Source organism: Sinocyclocheilus grahami, unplaced genomic scaffold (assembly GCF_001515645.1).
Source record: "Sinocyclocheilus grahami isolate Dianchi unplaced genomic scaffold, SAMN03320097.WGS_v1.1 scaffold230.1, whole genome shotgun sequence".
Taxonomy (NCBI): Eukaryota; Metazoa; Chordata; class Actinopteri; order Cypriniformes; family Cyprinidae; genus Sinocyclocheilus; species Sinocyclocheilus grahami.
The window spans coordinates 2,487,429-2,512,883 of record NW_015505409.1 but is presented as its reverse complement, the minus strand read 5'-3'; the positions used below and the strand labels follow the sequence as shown (position 1 = coordinate 2,512,883).

The 25,455-nt window shown below is 36.8% G+C and overlaps 2 protein-coding genes and 1 pseudogene across 2 annotated transcripts in view; 2 read left to right on the top strand and 1 right to left on the bottom strand.

Annotated features, from left to right (window-relative positions):
* The first annotated feature begins 621 nt into the window (after positions 1–621).
* Positions 622–13,580, top strand: LOC107597293 (unconventional myosin-Ih-like; annotated as a pseudogene).
* Positions 13,581–14,943: 1,363 nt separating this feature from the next.
* On the bottom strand, positions 14,944–22,136 carry LOC107597295 (BTB/POZ domain-containing adapter for CUL3-mediated RhoA degradation protein 3-like). Its single transcript, XM_016288306.1, has 7 exons — positions 22,050–22,136; positions 20,724–20,937; positions 20,444–20,613; positions 16,457–16,543; positions 16,328–16,380; positions 16,043–16,238; positions 14,944–15,548 (listed from the first exon to the last, which is right to left on the bottom strand). The coding sequence occupies exons 1-7, from the start codon at positions 22,050–22,052 to the stop codon at positions 15,330–15,332; spliced, it is 942 nt and encodes a 313-aa protein (XP_016143792.1). The 5' UTR covers positions 22,053–22,136; the 3' UTR covers positions 14,944–15,329.
* A 336-nt stretch (positions 22,137–22,472) lies between these two features.
* The window catches only part of LOC107597296 (ubiquitin-protein ligase E3B-like), a 20,005-nt gene continuing 17,022 nt past the window's right edge, over positions 22,473–25,455 (top strand). Inside the window, exons 1-3 of the mRNA XM_016288307.1 lie at positions 22,473–22,790; positions 23,649–23,756; positions 23,973–24,147. Of these exons, the coding sequence (XP_016143793.1) occupies positions 23,987–24,147 (161 nt within the window). The 5' untranslated portion in view covers positions 22,473–22,790; positions 23,649–23,756; positions 23,973–23,986. The remainder of the gene's footprint in view (positions 22,791–23,648; positions 23,757–23,972; positions 24,148–25,455) is intronic.

The following is a 25,455-nucleotide window of genomic DNA, read 5'->3' as shown; positions in this document are numbered from 1 at the left end:
TGTTGGCTTTGATTAAACCTATATCTCAGGAAATATTTCAGTGGAGTGAAAACAAGCACTCTCGGCTTTCGAAAGTATCTCCCAGAGCCAAGTTGGAAGATATGGCCACCAGTATTTAAGGTGTACTGAATGTTATCTAATATGGTAGGTGGAATAAATCCAATCACAACATGCTATTTAAACAGGTTTCTTAGCGAAAGCAAAGCTGTCAGTCATAGGGACAGGAACATGGTCTACTCATTGCAGATGATATCTCATTACAAAAGCCTCTACAATAGAGAGCAGCATTATAAAGTTCTTAGTTGAAGATCAGCAGGGGATTATGCGGTTGGATGATTGTGACTCAATCAGAGACCTTAGACCCCGATTTTCAGTCTCAGTCTCAACAAATCTATTAATGAAAGAAAATCTATTAATGAAAGAAAATCTATTAATGAAAAGGTGAAGAGTCACTAAACAGCTCAGTTTTACTGCTGATTTTTTATTGCCGAAGAAATGCAGCATCCATTAACTCTTTGAAAATAGTCTTTGGAAATGAGTCACTGATTATTTGACAGAAATTGATATTCAGACCTGTTTTGCTGCTTTAAAAGCTAAGCTTCTGGAATTTATGCCTGCAGAATGACACAATCCTATAGACTTGGTCAGTGTAAACGAATTGCACTGGGTCATGGTCAGTGTTGTGCTTGTCTGATTGGCAGAAAGGAAAGGGTAAACTGGGTCAGTTGGACTTGGAGGGAGCCCTGATTGCCAGAGACCGAGTTGGCATCCAGGACTTTGTGCTTCTTGATGCCCACAACAGTGAGACAGCCTTCCTGGACAATCTGAAGAAGCGTTTCACAGAGGATTTGATTTATGTGAGTCAGACATCAAAAACAAAGGTTACTTTGCTTTTTACATTGTGATTAAGTTCATGTCATCTCAACATCTCTATACTCTCAGACTTACATTGGTACTCTGCTAATATCTGTAAACCCATACAAAGAATTGGACATCTACACCAAGAAACAAATGGACCTCTACATGGGAGTGAACTTCTTTGAGCTGCCCCCTCATATGTGAGTTTTTAACTTACCTTCATTGCCAAACCAGTAACTTAGACATTTGTAAAAAAAATGTTTGTCCTTCTCAGATATGCATTAGCAGATAATGTCTACCACACCATGCTATCAGAAGCCAACAACCACTTTATTTTGATATCTGGGGAGAGTGGAGCAGGTAAAACTGAGGCCTCCAAGAAGATCTTGCAGTACTATGCGGTCAGCTGCCCTAGTTCCACCTTACTGGACACTGTGAGAGACCGCATGCTCATGTCCAACCCTGTACTAGAGGTCAGTCCAACAATAATATTCTCAGAATGTGTCTGACCATTCACTATGTATGCTTTACATTCATTACATGTGCTTTTAGGCCTTTGGAAATGCAAAAACGATGAAAAATGATAACTCCAGCCGTTTTGGGAAGTATATGGACATCCAGTTTGATTGTCAGGTATCGACAAATACCTTAATACTTTCATCCCATTAAATAATATTGCGTGTTAAAAAAGATTCACGCTTGTTTGAATGCGTAGGGAGATGCTGTTGGTGGCCATATCCTCAGCTATTTGCTGGAAAAGTCTAGAGTGGTTCACCAAAACCATGGTGAGAGAAACTTTCACATTTTCTACCAGCTGGTGGAGGGAGGAGAGGAAGACCTACTGAGGCACCTGGGCTTGGAGAAAGACACTAAACATTATAGTTATTTAGTGCAGGTATGATTTCTAATTTTAAATCTGATGTGCAAAAAAAAGGGCTGTCGTGATATCAGATTTTTCACTACATGATTGTCATGGCCACAAAAGCATAACCAAAGAATTTCTGCACAAACTGTCAGAAACCGTCTCAGGGAATATCCTCTGCATGCTCGTCATCCTCATCGGGGTTTCGACCTGACTGCAATTCGTCGTTGTAACCGACTTGAGTGGGCAAGTGCTCACATTTGAGTGAGGTGGATGGATTATCTCGGCAAAGGAGAAGTGCTCACTAACACAGATTTAGACAGATTTGTGAACAATATTTGAGAGAAATAGGCCTTTTGTGTACATAGAAAAAGGCCATGGATTATTGGCCATAATGGCTATGGATTATTATGTGTCATACTATGTCTATGTGTACTATTCATTATTTAAATATCTATTTAAATATTATAATATATTTAAATATTTTAATATATTGCAACACCCTCCAATTAACACGATAACGATATTTCATTGTTTAAATATCACAATTGTTGCCAATACCGGTATAAAGCGACACCCCAAAATAAGAAGTGAAATCTATGTAGAATCAGACTCTCCAGTGTTTTTATCATTTTTTTTGTCTTAATAGGGAGAATGTTCGAATGTGAGCTCCATTAATGACAAGAATGACTGGAAAACTGTTAAAAACGCATTATCGGTCATTGACTTTGATGCTAGTGACATTGAGGTAAGGAGAAACACCATTTTTGTGTATAAATGTTCTGATCTGCAAGTACTTTGATCATAAACCGATACATTTTATCTTTAATATCTCAGCACCTCTTTGGGATTATAGCTAGTGTGCTCCACATGGGGAACGTGCACTTTGATGGAGACACCAAAGGTTATGCTATTCTAAACTCTAATGCAGCACTGCGATGGGTATCCAAGGTCAGTTGATTTTATTATATACATTTTCTTAATTATGTTAAATACTATTTTACAATGACATGCTCTTAAGTGATATATGAGTAACATTGCTCCTTTGTGTTTATTTTTAGCTGTTAGGGATCCATGTACAGGTCCTTCATGAAGCTCTGACATTCAGGAAGATTGAAACCAAATCAGAGGAGGTCAAATAATTTTATAATGGGATGATGCACTGTCTTTTTATCCAAAATCATTGTTGTAGCAGGTGACAGCTGTCTTTCTGGCCTCCAGGTTCTGAGTCCATTTACTGTTGATCATGCTATCTATGCCAGAGATGCCCTGGCGAAAGCCATCTATGGCCGTGCCTTCACATGGCTAGTCAACAGGATCAATGAATCTCTGGAGAATAAAGTAAGAGGACAACAGGAACAATTTTTCAAATAATTACCATTTGAGGCCAATGTTTCGTTACATTGCAAATCTCCCGGTATAATTCATTTGAAAGTCACTGGATGTGTTTTGTTCTATTTTAAAGAGATGGAAATATTGTTGCTTTTTACTAAATTCTACCAGATGGATTTAAAGGAACTATCATGGAAACCAAAATGACTTGCCTTTTTTTCTCTTAGGATTCTGAGAGGAAGACAATCATTGGATTGTTAGACATCTATGGATTTGAGGTATTCTTTGTTAACAGGTATGTGTTTGGAAATAAATGGGACAGACAGATAGATCGATAGACTATATTGCCAAAAGTATTGGGACACCCCCTTCTAATGAACAGGTTTGACTACTTATACTCAGGTTTGAGTAAAAATCTTAATGTTTAAGCATGTAATGATATTCTAGATTTCTATTCTAACCTGTGTATGAGGCAAGGTTCAAAAAGAAATTATTGATTCAGTCAGTCAGTGTGGAAGAACTTGACTGCTCTGCAGAAAGCCAAGTGCTGATCCCAGCTGAACACCTCTGGTGTGACTTTAAGTGCAGACCTTGAGCCAAAAACTCATCACCAAACACCAATGACTAGTACATATGGGTACAGTTATTTTAGTCATATGGGTACAGTCATGTTGCAACAGAGATGGAAATACAAGTTTTAAATACATGAATTATGTTTCCATCTTTGTTGCCACGGTTTTGGAAGTACCTTTTTCTGTTCTAAAGAAGGGGGTGTCCCAATACTTATGTCCATATAATGTATGTACAAGTTATTGGAGTGTTCAGCTGGGATCAGGACTTGACTTTCTGCAGACCAGTCAAGTTCTTCCACACTGACTGAATCAATCAATTGTTTTTGAACCTTGCCTTATACACAGTGGCATTGTCATGTTAGAATAGAAAAGGGTCTTTTCCAAACTGTTGGAAATAAAAATTAGAAGCACAAAATTCCCTAGAATGTCAAGTAGAATGTAAAGTAGTCAAGCTTGTTCGTTAGAAGGGGTGTCCCATTACTTTTGGCAATATAGTGTAGATAGATAGATAATTTGTGTGCATGATCTTATTAATTTTTTGTTGATTTTATGTTTGCTTAGTTTTGAGCAGTTTTGCATTAACTACTGCAATGAGAAGCTACAGCAGCTCTTCATTCAGTTGACGCTGAAGTCTGAACAGGAGGAATATGAGGCAGAAGGAATTGGGGTGAGCTCAAACAAATCGATCATCCATCATCCAACATTATTATAGAATGATATGCTGAGCTTGAGTAAGAGAATAAGGGTCCATTTCTCTCACTGTTTCAGTGGGAGCCGGTGCAGTTCTTCAACAATAAAATCATCTGTGATCTGGTGGAAGAGAAGCACAGAGGAATCATCTCTGTGTTGGTATGGAATAATAAGTAAACCGTCTTTACACACTGACATGTAACATACTGTAGATAGATATAATGTACTTCTCTGACACTTTTTGAAACAAAAGATTGCTTGTTGGAGCATCTAACTGGACCATTTGCATAAGAGAACTTTTGGCATTTCAGGATGAGGAGTGTATGAGGCCGGGTGATGCCACGGATCTCACTTTTCTTGAAAAGCTTGAAGAGAAAATGGGCAATCATCCCCACTTTGTAACGTGAGTTTGTGTTTGATCACTACCTCAATATTGTATGTGGCACTAAACAAGAGTTCTTCTGCTTTAATTAATTCAGTAGCGCTAGAAACAATCAGCAGTTTGATTCTTCACTACAAGCCTCTGATGAGGAAGAATCGTATTTGAAACTGAAGCATTCACCCCCTGGTTTGGCCACATTGTCTCTCTTAAGCCTTTCATTGACTGACGCTCTGATGAAAGTGCACAGCAGTGTGAGAGACGGAGAGATTGTGATGTTGTGTTACTCATTCTTTATCCAGGTCAAATACAAATGAAGTTCCTGAATTACTGAGTGAGTGCCAAGGACCTCCATGTTATTGTAGTTAACTAGTAGACCTCAGCACGAGTAATGTCAAGGTTGTAGGGCTCCCAGAAAACATGCATCCATAAAACTTGCAAAATACAGGAGAAGAATGAAATTAATTGTATTGTATTGTATTTATAATTATATGTATTATCAGTACAGATAATAAATATACAAACACAAATTATTATATTAACGGATGTGCAGTTTAAGCATAAGTCAGTTTTACACAGTGTTGGAGTCCCTGCTACATTTCTCTATCCAACTGAAACAGGATGAAGACTTCCACACTTCATTCAGACATTTTTAGGAACTTGATTTTAATTTGGTCTAGTGAGAGCAATTACCTTTACTGTTCTATGAACTGAAGGCATAAACTGGCTGATAAGAAGACCCGCAAGTCTCTGGAGAGAGGCGATTTTCGTCTTCTTCATTATGCAGGGGAGGTGACCTACTGCGTTGTGGGTAAGAGAAGACACACAAAAACACATTTCAGATGTCAGTAAACCTCAGAAACATGCTTTCACAACCTTTTCTTTTTTATGATCTGTTCTTTTCAACAGGGTTCATTGACAAAAACAATGATCTGTTGTACAAGAACATCAAAGATGTAAGTGCACAGGGTGTACACTCAAGGATAATGCTGGTCAGGGTGGATGAAAGGAAAATTGCTCATATTATTTGCATTCTCTTATTTTTGGCCCTACAAGATTAATGGCAGTAAATTTCCTTATATGTGCATTTGTTGGTGTGTAACCAACAGGTGATGCGCCTGTCAAAGAACCCTATAATACAGGAGTGCTTTCCAGCCACTGAGGGAGACAGCAGGAGAAGGCCTGAGACAGTGAGTCTACTTGCTGTGCGAAAAATACTGAAATACACTCAATTACTGTACACTAAATTGTTTTCATAAGCTAGTAAGAATGGGTAATTTTTTTAAAGATGAAATGGAAGTTGCACACATTGCATTGTTGGTACCCATATGTCCTATTTATACATGATTTATATTATATATAAATTAAAATGACATATTCTTCTTAAATATACATGTATTTATTTATACATATGAAGAGTTAATTTGCAAAAACCGATAACTAAATTGAATTTAATTTTTTTCAGAAATCACTTTTTTTTATTGCGCATTCCAACTAGACTTGTGCCGGTATTCGGTAATGCGATATATCACGGTAATGAATATGCACGATATTGTTATCGTGGGTACTTCTAAATACCGTGAATAATTATATATTACAAATTATTCCGAATTATGAATGCATTTTAAGAATACTTTACTAAATACTAAATACTTAAATATTTAGACTTAATAGGCTATTTATTTTCAAACTTTTTAAAAATTTTTAATCTGGACTACAACGCGCCCTAGATATTGTTTGAAAGTGTTTTGATTCTTTATTGTTCGGTCACACTTTACATTAGGGCTTCATTAGTTAACATTCTTCTGAGCATTCATTAATCTTAGGTAATTACAATATTTAATAACACGTTGTTAAAATCGAAATTTGCAACTGTGTTATTTAATGAGCTAACATGTTTTTTTTAACAAAGATTAATAACTTCTGTAGCAAATGTAGCTATTGCTCATTGTGAATATTAATGCATTATCTAAGGTTAACTAATGAGGTCTTATTGTAAAGTGATACCTATTGGTCTTTTTAGTTTTTTTGCACTTTAATCTGTGTAAAACGTTTAACTTTATACAGTTTTCTGTATTGCTTTATTGCATTTAAATGTTCCGTTACTTTTGTTATAAGAAAAAAGTTATTAAACCTGTTATACTGTATTATGACAGCACTTTTTAAAACTAAATTTCAATACCGTGATAATACCGTATACCGTGATAAAAGCATGAGCAATTAATCGCAACATGAAAATTTGATACCGGCATATCTCTAATTCCAAGTAATATCAATCAGACTGCAGTTGGGTTGTTTTGAATAAGTAATAATAACTTAAACAAATAAAGGTAATTTACAAAATTAAAGTTAATTGAAAGTATGTTTTTTTTTTTACATATTAAAAGTTTGTTTTATAGCAAAAGCTGATAACTCCAACAGTCGTTTTTTGGCAAAAGCAGATAACTCCACATTTCATGTTTTAGAGTTAAAAAAAAACTTGTTTCATCTTTGTAATCTCCTCAGATGACATGTAGATGCCTGACAAACGTTGTTGTTGTTGTGATCATAAACTGTATGGATGTGATTACATGCAATACACTACGCTTTTCCCTCATCATTGTAACGCGCTGCTTTTGGAAGCTTCCATGAAAACGTTTCGGCTTTTATTTTCCTTTTTCGCCCTGAAGAAGATATCACAGGTTCATCAAGTTCGTCGAAATGATCCATCCTCGATCACTTTTAGTCAGCTTTGATGAAACTCCTCTCAGCTAGCAGCACGTGTTTTCAAAGTGAAAGTTGCCTTGTCACCTGACCTGAATACAGCTCGCTGATTCGCTAAAATTGACTTATCGGCTTCTGTTCAGAAACAACAAGGGTGCTTATCGGCTTCTGCGGTAAACCGTAAACTTACGATGCATTGAAAGTGGACAAAACCGGCTTTTTTGACTAAACTTGTTTAGGGTTCAGATTGCGCTTTATGTATTTTTTTTTAAGTGGCGTTTATCGGTTTTTGCAAATGAACTCTTCATATAAATACACACATATATTATGTAAACACAAACTTTTATTTCGGATGTGATTAATCGTTTTGAAAGCCCTAAAATAAAGAAATAGGAAACTCAGTCACAGATTCGAGTCTAATTTTGCATGTGATCAAGGAATTATTTCCATACTTCCAATACACACAGTATTTATAAGTCATAGAATTTCTATAAATTGCTGTATTGTATGAGTACTGTAGCCTACTATTTTGAATCAAGACCACTGAAACAAACAAATAAAATATTAATTTTTAAAAATATACAATAAAATAAGTAAACTGCTTCTTTGACAGCTCACATCATATCTAAGTAATGAATTGTGAAATGAATTCTGTAGGTGGCTACTCAGTTTAAGAACAGTCTTCTGCGGCTGACAGAGATTCTGACAGCTAAGGAAGCGTGGTATGTGCGCTGCCTCAAGTCCAATGACAATAAACAGTCAGGTGAGAAACTTGTGTATGTGGATGCTAAGAACTCGTGTGTGCGTAGGTTCTTTTACTCTGTTTGTCCTCTCTTTCCATCACAGGCAAGTTCGATGAAGTTCTGGTCAGGCACCAGGTGAAATATCTGGGGTTAATGGAGCACCTGAGGGTCAGACGAGCTGGATTTGCTTATCGACGTAGATATGAGGTGTTTCTACAGAGGTACAGTAGCCATTTTACATACTCAAATATGAAAGCTGTTTAACTTTTACACTTATTAGACTTAAAATGCCCACCTGATGCAACATTCCTAAGGTACAAAGCTCTTTGTCCTGCCACTTGGCCCCACTGGAGAGGTGTACCTGCAGAGGGAGTGGAAAAACTTGTGCAACATTTAGGCTACCAGCCTGATGAGTATAAAATGGGCAGGTGAGCGCTTTCAGGCTTTTACAGTACCTTCACAATTTAATACTGAAAAATTAGCATCTGTATTCTCATCACACAAACCTGAACTACCCTTCACATTCTGTCATATTCAAAGGACAAAGATATTCATACGATATGCCAGGACACTTTTTGCCACAGAAGATGCCTTTGAAATCTGCAAACATGAACTGGGTAAGCAACAGAGAATTCAAAAGAGACGTTTTTTTTCCCTTTTATTATAAGCATTTGTTAATGTTGCTTTTACAGCTACAAAAATACAGGCCAAATACAAAGGTTACAGAGCCAAAGGAGAGTTTCGAAAACAGAAAGAAGCTGGTAAGTAACAGTATCTATTGATTTAATAGTTTAACTGATATTTATAGTATATTACAGAATATTATGACACTTCATTGCAACATAAAGTATATTTAATAGCATACATATATGTGACCTTGGAGCACAAAACCAGTCTTAAGTCGCTTGGGAATATCTTTTAGCAATAGCCAAAAAAAACATAGTATGGGTCAAAATGATCGATTTTTCTTTTATGCCAAAGATCGTTAGGATGTTAAGTAAAGATCATGTTCTATGAAGATATTTTGTACATTTCCTAACGTAAATATATCAATTAATTTTTAATTAGTAATATGCATTGCTAAGAACTTCATTTGGACAACTTAAAAGGCGATTTTCTCAATATTTTGATTTTTTTGCACCCTCAGATTCCAGATTTTCAAATATTGTCCTATCCTAACAAACCATACATCAATGGAAAGCTTATTTTTTTCAGATGATATATACATTTCAATTAAAAAAAAATTGACCCTAATGAATGGTTTTGTGGTCCAGGGTTACATATGTGCTCTTTGTATTTTTCTGTGATTCAGCCTTTTTTTTTTGTTTTTTTTTGCCAAACATTTAGCTACAAAAATTGAGACATGTTGGAGAGGAGTGCAGGCACGCAAAGAGAGAGATCGCAGAGCCTGGGCTGTCAAAATCATTAAACAGTAATATTAGTTAATATAATATTAGTTATTATTATTTTTTATATCAACACATTTTATTGACCAGGTGTATGCCCTTTCACTTAAAGGGATAGTTCACCCCAAAATGAAAGTTCTGTCATCATTTATGAGCGGGGGTGAACTATCCCTTTAAGGGATGAGACTGCATCACCATAATAACTTTTATTGGATTTTTATCCATGCAGATTTATTAAGGGTTACATCACACGTCGTGAGGCAAAATCTACTGACAACTCCGAATACCTGGCCTTTGTTCGACAAAGCTACCTAAATAGACTGAAAGGCAGCTTACCAAAGACTGTCCTGGACAAGACCACATGGCTGACACCTCCCCCAGTCATGACAGAGGTATTCAGAAACTCTCTGTTACTAAAACCATGAAAAGGATACATAGAGAATAAAAAAATCAATAAAAAAACAACAAAACATTTAAAAAAAATAAATATATAAAATTAATCATAAATTGAATAAGATCTATATTAAAATGAAGAGGCATACATAAAAATATAAGAAGAGAAGAGAGAAATAAAAAAAAGTAGGGTGCGATCAGTTCAGTGCAGAAACAATGCTCAATCAGGGAATACGCAGCTAAACAGATGCGTTAAAGGGATAGTTCACCCAAAAATAAAAAGTCCGTCATCCAAACCCGTAAGACTTTCATTCATCTTCGGAACACAATTTAAAGGGGTCATATGATGCGATTTCAAGTTTTCCTTTCTCTTTGGAGTGTTGCAAGCTGATTGTGCATAGATAAGATCCCTGAAGTTGTAAAGACTAAAGTCTCAAAACCAAAGAGATATTCTTTATCAAAGTTAAGACTCTGCCACGCCCCCCTAAAATGGCTCGTTATAACACGCCCCCACATATCTACCTCACTATGTGGAAATACTAGCATAATGCCGCCCAAATGTGCACGCAAAGAAAGAAGGCGTGGTTTCAGTAACCGCAGTTAGTGTTGAAGCAGCATGTCAGAGAGACGCTGAGAGAGAGAGACGGGGTCACATCACAATGGAGTCAGCTGTCTTAACCGTGGCTTGTGTACTGCAAACACATACCAGCTTCATCACTGTGTCTGTCACGCGACTCTGTTCCCCTTTCGGGCTCTGTCTTTACATTTATTTTGAAAGATGAAGCTCGCGATTATGGTAAGGGGCGTTACATTTCCGACGAGTGCTTGCGGTGTTCGGCCAATCACAATGCACTGGGTCAGCTGGCCAATCAGAGCAGACTGCGCTTGTCAGAAGGAGGGACTTTGTAGAAAACAAAGCGTTTGAGAGAGGCGGGGCATAGAGGACCAACAATAATGTACAGTATTTTAAAAATAATGTGTTTTTTGAACATTAAAGCATGTCAACATATTCTGTTGCACCAAATAATGATCTTTAAAAAAGCATCATATGACCCCTTTAAGATATTTTTGATGAAATCCGAGAGCTTTCTGTTCCTGAATAGACAGCAACACAACTGACACGTTCAAGGCCCAGAAAGGTAGTAAGGGCATTATTATAATAGTCCATGTGACATCAGTGCTTCAACCATTTTATGAAGCTACGAGAATACTTTTTGTGTGCAAAGAAAACAAAAATAGAACGAAGATGAACGAAGGTCTTACAGGTTTGGAAGGACATGAGGGTAAGTAATAAAACTATGAATTCCATTGCATTAAAAGTTGCATCACAATTATTGCCATCTGACCTAAGGGCTTAATTGTCTGAATTTGAGGCCACCGTATTCAAACGTTCATGTGTAGTATTATTTTAAACTGCAAATGTCTTTGGCACTGTTGTGATTGTAGACCTCAGAGATTCTCCGACAGCTGAACACACGAATGATGGTGAGGAAGTACGTGCGGGGAATTACGCCGCAGAAAAAAGCACAGGTCACTATTACTGTTGTCACAGGCCTTTGAGTCTTTAAAATAGTTTCAGCTCATGTTTAAATTTTGGCTAATGATGAAAATGTCTTTTCACAGCTGCAGCAAAAAGTAGTAACCAGTGCCATCTTTAAGGGAAAGAAGGACAGCTACCCTTCGAGCATTGCTGTTCCTTTTGAGGACACTAGAATCAGTCAGTAGTTTACATAAACAACAATTAGTTTTGCACAGATCCTTTTGCATGTCTTATGTACTGTCTTTCATTTACTAGATGAACAAGACATCAATATGAGGGTTCTTCAGACTATACATCATGAACGTATCAAGGTAAATCAGAATCTTTATAATGTTTGAGGCCCAATTGTCAAGCATACAGAATAGAATAAGAACTACATATGTCACCTAAACGCACGTTCTCTCGCTGCAGTACAGCGTTCCTGTGGTGAAGTATGACAGAAATGGATTTAAACCCAGACCAAGGCAACTTATTCTCAGTCAGGCTGCTGTATATTTGGTAGAGGAGGCTAAGATCAAGCAGAGAGTGGACTATGTTTCTCTAAAAGGTGGGTTACGAAGGGTAGATATGTGTAGTCGCTCAATGAAATAAAATAACTTTACAGCACTCGTAAAGATGTCTCCTTTTAATTATTCCCCTGTAGCATTCTCACCAGGGCGGTATCCTCAAAGGTACAACTTTGTACCTTATTTACCCCTAAATGGTGCATATTAGTACGTTAAGGGACTACAATGTACTTCTAAGGTACCAATATGCACCCATTAGAGGTAGATAAGATACAAATGTGTACTTTTGAGGGCATGTTGTACCCCTAAAAGTACAATTTTGGACTATTCTGGGGTCAGCAAGATTTTTTTAATGCTCATCAAGGCTGCATTTATTTGATCAAAAAAATACAGAGAAAGTAATATTACATTTCAGTTCAAAAGAACAGCTTATTTAAAAAAAAAACAAAAAAAAACTTTTTTTTTTTGCGCAATAGAAATCTTTTGTAGCATTATAAACACTTAAGATCAATTTAATCCATCCTTGCTAAATAGAACTATTGATTTATTTATTTTTTTAAATCTTACTGACCCCAAACTTTTGAATGATGTGCATGTGTGTTTAATTGTAACATTTATTTGCAAAGCAGCGAGAACCAAGTCCACAGTGAATCTATCTTGTGTACACAGGTGCTTCTGTCAGTAATCTGGGCGACTCTGTCATGATCCTCCACGTTGCTTTGAATGATCCAAAACAGAAGGTGAGCAAACCAGGCTTCACACTTATGTAAACGCTAGACTTTCATGATACACAAATCCATACCTTTGCAAGTACTAATGTAGTTTACTGTATCTAAGGGGGACTTGGTACTTCAGTGTGACCACTTGTTTGAAGCTTTGACCAAACTGGCTACGATTGCAAACAAGCAGAATAACATCACGGTTGTTCAGGGAAGGTAAAGTGGCCAGCACTTATTTTTCAACCTGTAATGTTCATTTGGACACAGTGTGTTAACATTTGATCTTCTCACAGCATCAAGTTTGAGATCCAGGCAGGCAAGGAGGGTGGTGTGGATTTTAGCACTGGTCAAGAACCTATGATCTATAAAGGCAAAAATGGTCATCTTATGGTGGTAAGTGATTATTTCCGTATTTTGCTTTGACCAAACTGGCTACGATTGCAAACAAGCAGAATAACATCAAGGTTGTTCAGGGAAGGTAAAGTGGCCAGCACTTATTTTTCAACCTGTAATGTTCATTTGGACACAGTGTGTTAACATTTGATCTTCTCACAGCATCAAGTTTGAGATCCAGGCAGGCAAGGAGGGTGGTGTGGATTTCAGCACTGGTCAAGAACCTATGATCTATAAAGGCAAAAATGGTCATCTTATGGTGGTAAGTGATTATTTCCGTATTTCAGCTTAATGTAACATTATTGCTCCAGTACTTAGACTCTTTCATTATCAAAGGTGGCTCCACGGGTCAAGTCTCGATGATCTAAAGGAGGTCACCAAGTCTGTGTATATTTCATGAGGGAAACCCTTATGGAAGAAGAGATCTTTCTCCATCCCCCAAACTGACACACACTTATCACACACTCAGTATATTGAGATTCAAAGCAGCACTCTGTGTACAAATGGAAAATTACAGCTAAATGGTTATTTAAAATTATATATATTTTGTTGTTTTCATAAATGCTGCCCTTCTGGTTTCAATTCTTGATGACATTTCTTATTTCCTTTGGTCATGTTCATGCTTTGTTGTTGAGCCATATTTATAACATTGTTTTATACCAATACATACAAACCGCAGAAATAAAATACAAAGCAAATGCGCAGTTTGATCTACAAAATTTGTAGAAATCTTTATTCGTGCTAACGTGTGTATAAATAATTTGTATGTAAAACATTTTTATTCATGTGCACGTCTGTACAGACCTCTCTACAGTATTACAGATTTCAAAGTTTTTATTTTATTTAAATACACCTTTAATAAAACTAATAATCATCTGTGATGCTGCAGCAGAGGAGAGCCTGTACTCTCGTACTTCCTGGAGCTTCTTTGACGTGGTCCGGTCTCTGATTACACACTCATACTTGGTGTCCATTTCTCAATTACAGATATACATCCGAACGCTTCTGACTACATCTCAGTTTCTTTGCTTGAATGAGATCACTTTCAAAACCCAGAAGCATAATTAACTTGATGGAATTTAATACAGTTCAGCAGAAAGTTATTTAATAGCATAATCTATTTTACTGATTGTAGCTAGAAGGGGATAGAAAATTTGACAACTACTGCTTTAAAAGTGCCTCCTCCTCATGTATAAGAGTGAAAACACCATAACACTACACTGCCCTCTATAGGCCAAACTCATACAGACCTGCCAAAAAAAATCCAGCACATACAATTCTCAAGTGACAGCGTGCATGGATATTTCTGCGCAAGCATAATAAAATGAAAATTGACAGATTAAGAATTTGTATGACACTCTTCTCTAACCAATATAAAAATATGGGAGTTATGGATTGAATTCCTCTCAAAAGGCAATAATAATATCCTCCTGCACTGGATTCACTGATCACTTGACTGTCAAATCACACTGACATTCAAGATGGGTTAAACTTCCTGAATCTCAGTAAGACACACTGTCAGCACTGTGAAATCCTGGCTCTAACACTTCAGTTCAAAGCGACAAGAAAAGAGGGATAGACTAAACTCAAAAGCCACAAAAATCCACCGTCTATCACACAACAAAAAAAAAGAACAGGATTAATCTATAAAGCACCAGGAACCCTACAGTCTTCACACGAACAGAAAAAAATATGGTAAATAATGTCAAATACAAAAATACTACGGCAGACAACTAAATTTGGAAAATATCCATTTGCTGCAAACCTACAAGTAAATGACAGTTTAGCTGATCGACTTGATACAGTGGTGTGAAAAAGTGTTGGCCCCTTTCTGTGTGACAAACATGCAAAAAAATAAGAAATCAGGAAGGGGGCCAACACTTTTTCACACCACTGTATATTCATTGGAATTTGCTTTATGAATAGCAAACAGGGCAACATGTTCATGAATGCAGTAAAACTAACAATCTGTTGTGCATTTCTATTCACATTTACACCATCATAGTATCTTTTTAGAGAGGTCCTCAAAAATGCACAGGAGGTCAACGCTGCACTGCCCTATATGCTACATTCATGTATCATTATCAATACTAGCGATTCTGTGAGCATCCCTTTGACTCTCTAAGGAAGCAGATTCGGGATAAACTTAACTGACGTGTCTGTGTGCAAACAGAGGGGTGTAACCGAAGCGCTGGTAGTTCTTAAGGCACTGAAAAGAGGAGAAACTGCAGGGTTACTGGTGGTGGTGAGTGCGGTCATCAGGGCGCTTGATGTGGATCCTCCGCACTCTTTCAATGCGCTCCCTCTCTTCGTCCTCGTCGATGTGGTGGGAACGCCCTGCGGCGCCCCCTGTGGCCTCCAGTAGTGCATTGTCAGGTCCGCGGCCATCTTGAGACTCATAGAGCAAGATGTTGAGGGTTTCTTCGTAGATGCGAGCCTCTGGGAACTCAACCTGTGATGGAGGGCGTCATATAAAAAAAGTGAGTCATATAAACCTATCAGAAGCATTTAGGACAAATTTATCTTGTTTTGGGGTTTTGTGAAGGTTAATTTGAGACTTTAGAACAATCCAGCAATATGCTCTCACAATGATGAGTTATGTTTCAATACATCAAAGTTTGAAAATACAACTTCCAACAGATATTTAATACTTTTTCATTTAATTAATCATTTTACAGTGCAAATTCTGCCGTAAGTTTCGTAAATCAAGACAATTTACTTGAGAATCGAAATTATATGTCTTGATTTTTTGGAATTAGATATTTGTATTGGAAAACAATATAATAAGGTATAGATTTATTTTTTGCTGTGCATGCAACATTTAATGCTGTGACTGAAAACTTTTTAACCCAGAAATGAAGAGATTTCATGTTTTGAAAACAGAGAAAATGCCAGACTGTATAAAAAGTTAGATTTTAATCATGTGACGGACAGATAACCCTTTACCTTTGTCTGCTTCTTCTCAGTGGCGTAGACTATTGACGTGCAGCACACCTCTGCAATCTTCCTGCCCTGGCCGTAAAAGGACCAGCAACAAATCTCATCCCCAATCACATCCTTGATGAAAAGCACTCGGCCATTGAACCTCAGAGACAGCTTGTCAAACAGCTCAATGTTCTTCAACATGTTGTCATCAGAGTTGCTACAAAGAGAAAGAGCAATCTGATCAGGTAGAAGCTCAACAGTAAGCTTCTCAACAAGCCAAGCCTTATAAGAAATTAAACACTTTACCTTGTATATGAATATTTATTGTTGCTCCTGTTGTACAGCAGTTTGACTGTAGGCTGCATATACACAGAAAAACAAGTCAGTATAGTATTATAGCATTCCTTTAGGATTGACATGATAAAGCATTTGTACCTTATTTGCAGTGGCAATGAGCCTCTGTTCCTCCTTAGATGATGTCACCAGTGGAACTTTACAGAATGGTTCATACGCATCTTTGTTCTGAAAACATTTGTAAACTAGAAATTTAGAAAATTTAGAATATAATCTAAAAAAAAAAAAAAAAAAGTATAATTATTTTAAAAAATATTTGAACATCTAATATGCTTATTTAAAATGAAAATTCTGTCAACATTTATTTCCCCTCATGCCTTTCCAAACTCTTCTAAGATTTCTGCTCTCCTTCCGAACACAAATTAAGATATTTTTAATGAAATCTGAGAGATTTCTCTTGGTCAGTTACACTAAAAATGTGATGCTTCAAAAAGTTTCAAGAAGAATTTTAAGTTTTAAATTTAAGTCTTCTGAAAAGACAATTACTTTATATGCTGAACATTTAATTTACTTTTATTCATATAAACACATACATTAAGAACATCAAAAATGTTAACTCATATGTGCTTGCTTGATGCGCAAGAACCAACAAGGTTCATTATGTGTAGAGCCCGACCGATATGGGTTTTTTGGGGCCGATACCGATATTAGGGAGTAAAAAAAAGGCAGATACCGATATATCGGCCGATATTCTTTGTGTATATTATAGTACAGTACCAGTCAAAAGTTTGGACACTTTCCCATTCGTGTGTCCAAACATTTGACTGGTACTATATATAGAATACAGTATATACATAAACAGAATATATATACATAAACACATTTTTTGCAATGATCACTCGAATGTGGTGATCAAACACTTATAATGTAGTGACAGAGAAAAAATAAAATAAAAAAAATATATATAAACAAAATAATTTAGTTTGTCTTGTATTTTTTTTTTCATTCGATCAGATAAGATTTTAAGCTGTCATATGGTCAAGTTACAAAGTGCCCCTCAGATGTTACAATGTGTTCCACCTACGGGGCATGTTGTCACATTTCACTTCCATTTTTTGAGGGTAAATAAAGAAAAACGTATACACTGTAATTATGAAACAAAGCAACATATTTGTACTAGACAAGTGTAAAATTACCGTGGATAAAAAAAAATATATATTCTGAACCCCATGTGGATTTACACAAACTGAGAAAGTCAAAAAGTGTTACTTTGTGCCCCGCTCTCTCCTACCTCTGTAAATAAATACAATATAAATTCACGTCTCGCGCACTTTAATGCCCTTTGAATGTAACGTGTACGGAATCATGGCGGAATTTCATGTAAAGTCCACTTCGCAGGGGACTTACGGTCGAATAAGACAACGCTTGAATGCTGCTGTCTGAACAAGAAACCTCCTTACTGAAGGGAAAGTGTTGACTGGTGTCACTATCTCGTGAACGCGCCGGCAGATCTCCACCAAATTCGGGGGAGAGGGTTCCTCGAGTTGAAGGGATCCCCCGAATTTGGTGCGGATTCACCGCGCCGTTACGGAGATATGGTCGTTCAAAGTTTCAATGGTTTTCCATAGCCTTAAGCTTTAAAGCGTTTCATCCAGGTCGCCAGTAGAAACAATGGAGCGCTCTGCTGGACAAACTAAGTAATTACACCATTTCAAGCATTTTATCTGCATTATATGTTCTGTTAAAAAAATTTTCATATCGGCGGCATATTCGCCGATACCGATATATCGGAGACAGGCTCATATCGGCAAAACGATATATCGGTCGGGCTCTAATCGTGTAAAACAAGTACATTTGAACTTCTGCATGAACCAGTGAGGTTTGCACTCACACATCATGTACGTACGGTTGAGCTTCTGTTTTATCATATCTGGTGTGCTCTATATATGCGTGTTGATCAGTTTTTATATGTGAATAAATGAAATTTATTCTCTTGGCCAGCGATATGATATTTGCTGATAGCTCAAAACGTGCCACAAAACATGATTCAGGATCCCACAATCAATATATTGATATTAAGCTAAAATATTTAGGCATATATGCGCCTATTTTTTACACAACCATTTATTTTTTCATTAAAATATAACAAACATTTAACTGAACTGTACTCCGGTTATGGAAAAAACAGAAAAATAAATTCAATTCAAGTTTATTTGTATAGCGCTTTTCACGATACAAATCGTAGCAAAGCAACTTTACAGAAAATTACGTTTCTACAATATATTTAGTAGTAACTTACCAGTGGTGACTGTCAGTTAATGTACATACGGCAGAAATGTACGGAAAAATCTATTAAAGATGTAATCAAACAGACGATGAACACTATTAACAGCAATTATTAGATGATGCAATCAAACTTATAGCAAAATTTGGTAGTTCTGTATGTTGTTTCAGGGTTGGCATCATCTCTTCTCAGGTGCTTTAAATATTTAAAAAAATATTTCAAAAATGTTGATAATGCTTAACTGCTCTATTACAATTATATATTTTTATTAAAGGGGTCATATGATGCAATTTAAATTTTTCCTTTCTCTTTGGAGTGTTACAAGCTCTAACGTGCATAAAGAAGATCTGTAAAGTTGCAAAGACTAAAGTCTCAAATCCAAAGAGATATTCTTTATAAAAGTTCAGAGTCAGCCACACCTACCTTAAACGGCTCATTCTAACACGCCCCCACATATCTACCTCACTATCTGGGAAGATTTGCATAACGCCGCCAAAATGTTCACGCAAAGAAAGAAGGCGTAACTTTTATTCTTGCTGTAGTATTGTTGCCGTCGCCGCCATGTCGTGAAGACGCTGTGTGTTTCGTTGTGAAAGTGAACTACTTTGTTTGGTCTTCCAAAAGAGGACGATATCCGCTTCGTCATGCCTAGAGCTGATCCGTGCTGGTTGCTGAGGAAATACATCAACTTCGCGCTGTGGATCGCCGGATCGGCTTTCACCGTGGACGAAGCAGAGTCCAGCCCGGGGTTGTCACATGTGGTTGCCGCAGGCATCACAGTATGGTAGGGGACGTAACATTTCCGTCACACGCTTGAGGAATTCGGCCAATCACAACGCACTGGATAGCTGGCCAATCAGAGCACACCTCGCTTTTCAGACCGATGAGCTTTGTAAAAATCAACACGTTTCAGAAAGGCGGGGCATAGAGGAGAAACAATAATGTACAGTATGTGGAAAATAATGTGTTTTTTTAACCTTAAACTGCATAAACACATTTCATTACACCAAATAGACAAAATAATGTTCTTTTAGCAACATCATATGACCCCTTTAAAGTCAGATAGTTAGACAGACAGATAGATAGTCTGTATTTCGATTCTATAAATCTGTATTTCGATTTGTTATGCATTACATCGATACATTGAATCATCATTTGATTGATGCATTGCTACACCTCTAATAAATGGAGCAACATAAATCTCTCAGGTTTCATAAAAACAATTTCATTTGCATTTTGAAGATGAACAAAAATGGGTTTGAAGCCAGATTTAAATGATGACAGAATTTTTTTATTTAAAAGGTCCCATATTGTCAAAACTGAAATTTCCTAGCTTTTTCCATGATAACTGAGGTCTAGGGGCTATGTAACTACTATATACGTTTCAAAACTTTCAGTCACCACCCCACCGTCCCACCCTCCTTTTGCCAAACCCCCAGACATCTGGGGGTCGCCGATTCGGGGTCTGAGTTCGGCTCAAACATGTATGTCGGACAACATTTCCCTCAGCAGTGACCATCATTACCGGTGTTTCTATTGACCTTACTTGTATCACCAAGCCACAGCAGGCTACAGGATACATGACCCTAGTAACCTGTGGTTGACCTGGCCGTGCGTCACTAAGAAAACAACAGGACCGGCCAAAAACAAACAAAAAAAAAAGACAGGCCAAAATCGACCTGTTCTAAGCAGAGCTCCTGAGAGAGGAGCAGTAAAAATATATTGAGATGGTTTTTGGTGCTTATACCGCAAATATATATTCTTAAGGACATCAACACCTAAAATAAAACTCCAGAAAGGTGTAAAATATGTGACCTTTAAATGTGTTGTAGCCAGTACTGTACCTGTAATGCCGCCTGACACTCATCCACCAGGCCCTGCACCAGGTAATACTTTGCCTCTGCCAGTAACTCCTCCGTCTCCCTCCGGCTCTCAGGTAACGGGACGACTCCGTCTCTCAGGTAGTTCAGGATGGTCCCAAAGTGCTTCCCGCACCTGTCAATCAGAATCCAGCCTGGAGAAAGATCAGAGGTGAAAAGTGTGACTGCAGAAGCACACATTTGTATCGATATGGTTCATAATATTACATGAACTCTTCTGCAGTAGCTATTACAGTACATCTACCTTCACTATCAGTTAGGACCTCCATACGGCCACTGAACATGGCCTTCAGCATGGTGTCCTGCTTGGTCAGGGTCTGCATGGTGGTGTAGTACAGCGCTCCCCCGACATTCAGCTTCACATATTTGGAACTGGGACTGGACCCCTTGAAGGAGGTGGTCCGTGTTGTAGCTGCCGGCACAGCCAAGCTCACCACACTTTCTCCTGACATCTCTTCCTGAAAATCAGGTATGAAAATGCAGGACTCATAAAATAGATAATACATATATACAGTATATATAGTATACATATAGATATAGAAACATGCTCTTTTCTCTGTATGTACATTAGACACTTTTTATAAACACTCAGTGCTACAAAGACTCAACATGATAATATAGGTTTACTTGTGCATTGCACTACAAATCATCTTGCACTATGCACTGCTTCCCCCAAAATATCTCTTTTGCACAATTTCATGTACAGTATTTAAGTAAAGTTCTTGTACAGTCTCAGATTATGCGTGTTTTATAGTATAGGCCTATGTATAGTCAGACGGTTAACTTAACTAGTTTTATAATTGTTTTTCTTAACTTCTATTGTTGTATGTTTATGTTATGTTAACTAATATGTAGCACCGTGGTCCTGCAAGACATGACATTTTGTTCCACTATTATGTCCACACATGTAGCAGAATGACAATCAAGCTCAACTTGACATTTCTCTCATGGGATTAATAGTGTATGCATCGACAACACTCACACACGCGCACACACACGCACACACACGCGCACACACCCACACCCACACACACCCACACACACACACACACACACACACACCCCTCAGAATGACAATAAAGCTCAACTTGACATTTCTCTCACATTCCCTCCCACAAGTCTCTTAAATTCTATTAACTGTAACACATTAACAAACTGATTGTAAAAGATTAAATCGTGATGATAACTCATCTCTCCTTCAACGAGAAACACAAAGCACGATGAGACCGATTTAATGACAAAAACTGCTGTGATGCTTTTTCTTAAACCCAGTAATTTGGCTCATTTCATTCCTGTACATATTGGTTTTGCGTATATATATGATTCGTAACTGAATACGAAAAAAACCATCACTTAATTTAAAGTTACTCATAAGAAAAGGACAACTAACGTTAGAGGAGCTAAAGCGCTAAACTAGCACACCATCTTGTTCTCTCAATTCCTTCACGGAAATAAACACGAGCTTACTCGTAAAAAAAGTTAATTACACGCCACAATATATAATAATTAAAATATACAGCAACATAAGCCTACGAATTAGATTAAACATCAAACAAATGTGATTATTTACCATAGAAATTCCCCGAGTCTTTCGGGCCTCTTCGAACGGGGATTAGATCACTTCCGGTCGCGACCCAGACTCGTGCGCTTTGTAATACAGTAGCATGTCCTGCCATTTAATCTGCTCACTTCCTGTGTTTGTAACTAATTTGTGAGTGCCGGGGATTCTATACATAACAAAAATGTAACAACGAACGTTGTGTCTGATACGATGTCCAATATTAGTGTAACACTGATGTAGTGTTGGCATCAGTTCACAGACACTTTTTAGATGCCATAATAAAATGTTTTTGGATACATATGTTTAGGATATACTGTCTCTCCAAATATCTTTTAAAACGACATCACAACAACAAAATAATTTGAGACAAATTTTGCAAATCATTTGCAAATATACTTTGAGTCTTTAAAAACATTTTTAAATTGTCCCCACTGTATGTTTACATCAACAGAAGAGAAACTGTATCACACATAGTTCCGCTTGGTACAAAATCCCAGCTCCCTGCGGTCCCAAACCTCACATTAAAACGTTTAAAATATTCCGGTGTAATATCGCTTCAACAATGAAACGATATCAATGTACTACGACAAATAAAAAGTACGAGCCGTGTTTCTTGCGTGAATGCGGATTGTCCCAACGAAAATGTTCCTCCGGAAGGATTAGGAGGTTACACCGTTCATGGATTAGCGCTGCGGCGTCTGGGTCGCTCTTTTGTTTACATCAGTTTTCCATTTATTCTCAAACGCTCAGGTAAATGAAACCTTCGAGAAACCCCTAAAGACTTTCTTTACTTTCCATTTGAAACACATTTATCAAGTGACAGCATTTGCCAAGCGTTGCCAGCTCGCTGAATGCTGCAACTGTGTTAGTAATTGCTAGCAGGGCAGCTAGTGTGAATGTTATTGTCTGTAGGTACAATTAATTCACTGTTCACAAATTTAAACCAGATGTTAAATGTTAATTTTGTTTCCGTAGAGTGCTCATCCTGTTGTGTAATCAAAGTGTCACCTCTTTTTTGATAATTTTGTGTAATTTTGTACAAAAAAATAACTGTCACTGGCAATCCGTGTATCATTCGATCATTCGTTTTTTTATTTAATATTGATTTAGGCCCATAAAAAATGAATTTTTTAAATCAATGGATTTTTTTGAGCTGCCTTGTTTTGGTCTGATAATACTGTCGGTCTGATAATACTGTCACTTGATAATTTTGTGTAATTTTGTACAAAAAAATAACTGTCACTGGCAATCCGTGTATCATTCGATCATTCGTTTTTTTATTTAATATTGATTTAGGCCCATAAAAAATGATGGGCCTAAATCAATGGATTTTTTTGAGTTAATGATATACAGGCTCTGCCTTGTTTTGGTCTGATAATACTGTCAGAATATCCTTGATTTCACTTTCTGCTATGTTATAATCTGTTGATGTGTCTAAAGCTGTCTTTTATTTTAAAAAGCAAAGTAAAATATTCCTTTTATTTATAACATATCATTTCCAGAGTCATTTTAATAAATTATTTTAATACAGCAACCTTTGACTTATGTGCCTAAATCAATTTGTGCTGTTTTAAAGAAGCGCTATTGATTTTCTTACATTAATAAAAGGTCTCAAAGAAAATCCAATGGACCTCCAGAACAAAAAGTGTGAATATGTGATAGTATTCATGTGACCTGTGGAAGCAGAAGTATTACCAGTCACTACATTAGGACAAGGTAATATGTGTGTGTGTGTGTGTGTGTTTATGTAAGATAGATTTGAAATTGTAAATGAGAGACATTCATTTTCTTAATTACTTACCATGGTTTGAAAATAATTTTCCAATTTGTTTGTACTTGCATGCATAACCTCTGCTTTGTGTTTGCTCTCAGGTGTGATGTAGATTTTTGTTCCTGGCTATGACACTTTTTATTATAATGTTTAACCCACAGTTTGGAGTGAAAGCATGTTTAGCGCTACCCAAACCTCCAAATCCCAGTTCCTGGATAAAGCCAGGATAGCACGGGAGGAAAGGAAAGGTTATAAAGAGAAAGAGAATGCTGCCACACAAATCCAGGCTCTGGTCAGAAGATTTCTCTGCCGTTGCAGACTGCAAAGGGGAATCAGGTTAGGACTGAAATGAACCATTCTTTGCAATAGTCAAAGGCCTTTGCTGACTTTGTTGGCTAGAGATAAAAAAGTAAAAATTAGGACTAAAACAGCACAGGAAAATTAAGTGCTAATTGTGTTAAAATACTTCTTGAATAAAGTAAATCCTATTTTTAAAAAAAGTTTGTTGGATCCAATGTTATTTTAGTACTATTAGAATACTATTTTAATTTGACTAATATTTTGAATTTGGTTTTTAAATTTTCAGTTTTCATTTTGACTTTAGATTAATTTTTAATAATTTAACTTGTTAACTGTCACTGGCCCACTTGTGGGCCCTCTTGTCATTACATGTTTTAACAGTAATATCTTAGTCTGAACCTAAAGTAATCTTGACAAACTATATATCGTTCGAAAGCTTAAAGACTCTAGTTTTCATATTTCATGACTAATTTAAAAAAATATATTTTACAGAGCAACTGTAATTTATTCATTTGCAAGAAGAGTGCTCATCAGAGTCAGAGAGCGATTTCTGACCTTTATTTTGAAATAGTGATGCACATATGAAATCATGAAAAATCAGTAAAAACCTACATTCATTTTCATGTCAAGTGTTCAAAAGATAACATCCATTCTATTTTTGGAGAAAAAATGGTCTAAAAGTGTTTTGACTATAAAGAAAAACAATAGATTCTCCATTTTTGATGCAGCGTGAACTGTAACATAGGTCTAAGTAGGGCTGCATGATAAATGGAATCGAGATCTCGATTCGACAGAAGCTGCGATTGTCATGCGTATCTTTCAGTGAAGCACGGTTCTGTGATCAGCAGTAAATCTCCATCCGAAGGCCAGAGGGTGCTCTCGAGCTGAAACTCCAAATACGCCTCGCAGAAGAAACCCAGAAAATGGCTATCTCTGCAGCTGAATAAACAGAAGATTCAACTGCTTTCATTGATTCAACATGACTAATAAACACACGACTACGACAATATATGGTTTATCGGAGTTCTTATTATCATAATTTTCATTAAAATAAAGCATATTTATAATTCAATGCCTTTATCACTGCTTAAATACTATGAAATATGTTGCGTGCCTTATTCTGTGTAAGAAGCCTCATCATCTCACAGAAGGATTTATTTCAAACACTCGACTGACGTTATGAAGTGAGTTTGGAGTAAAAATATGTTATTAAATGTGGTATTTTCACATGCTTTCACATGGAGCAGCATTTACTTCACAAAACCATAGTTCACTGAGAAGATATGCAAACAGCTGTCATTATCGCAAACGATTTCTTCGATTTCAGAATCGCGCAATAAAATC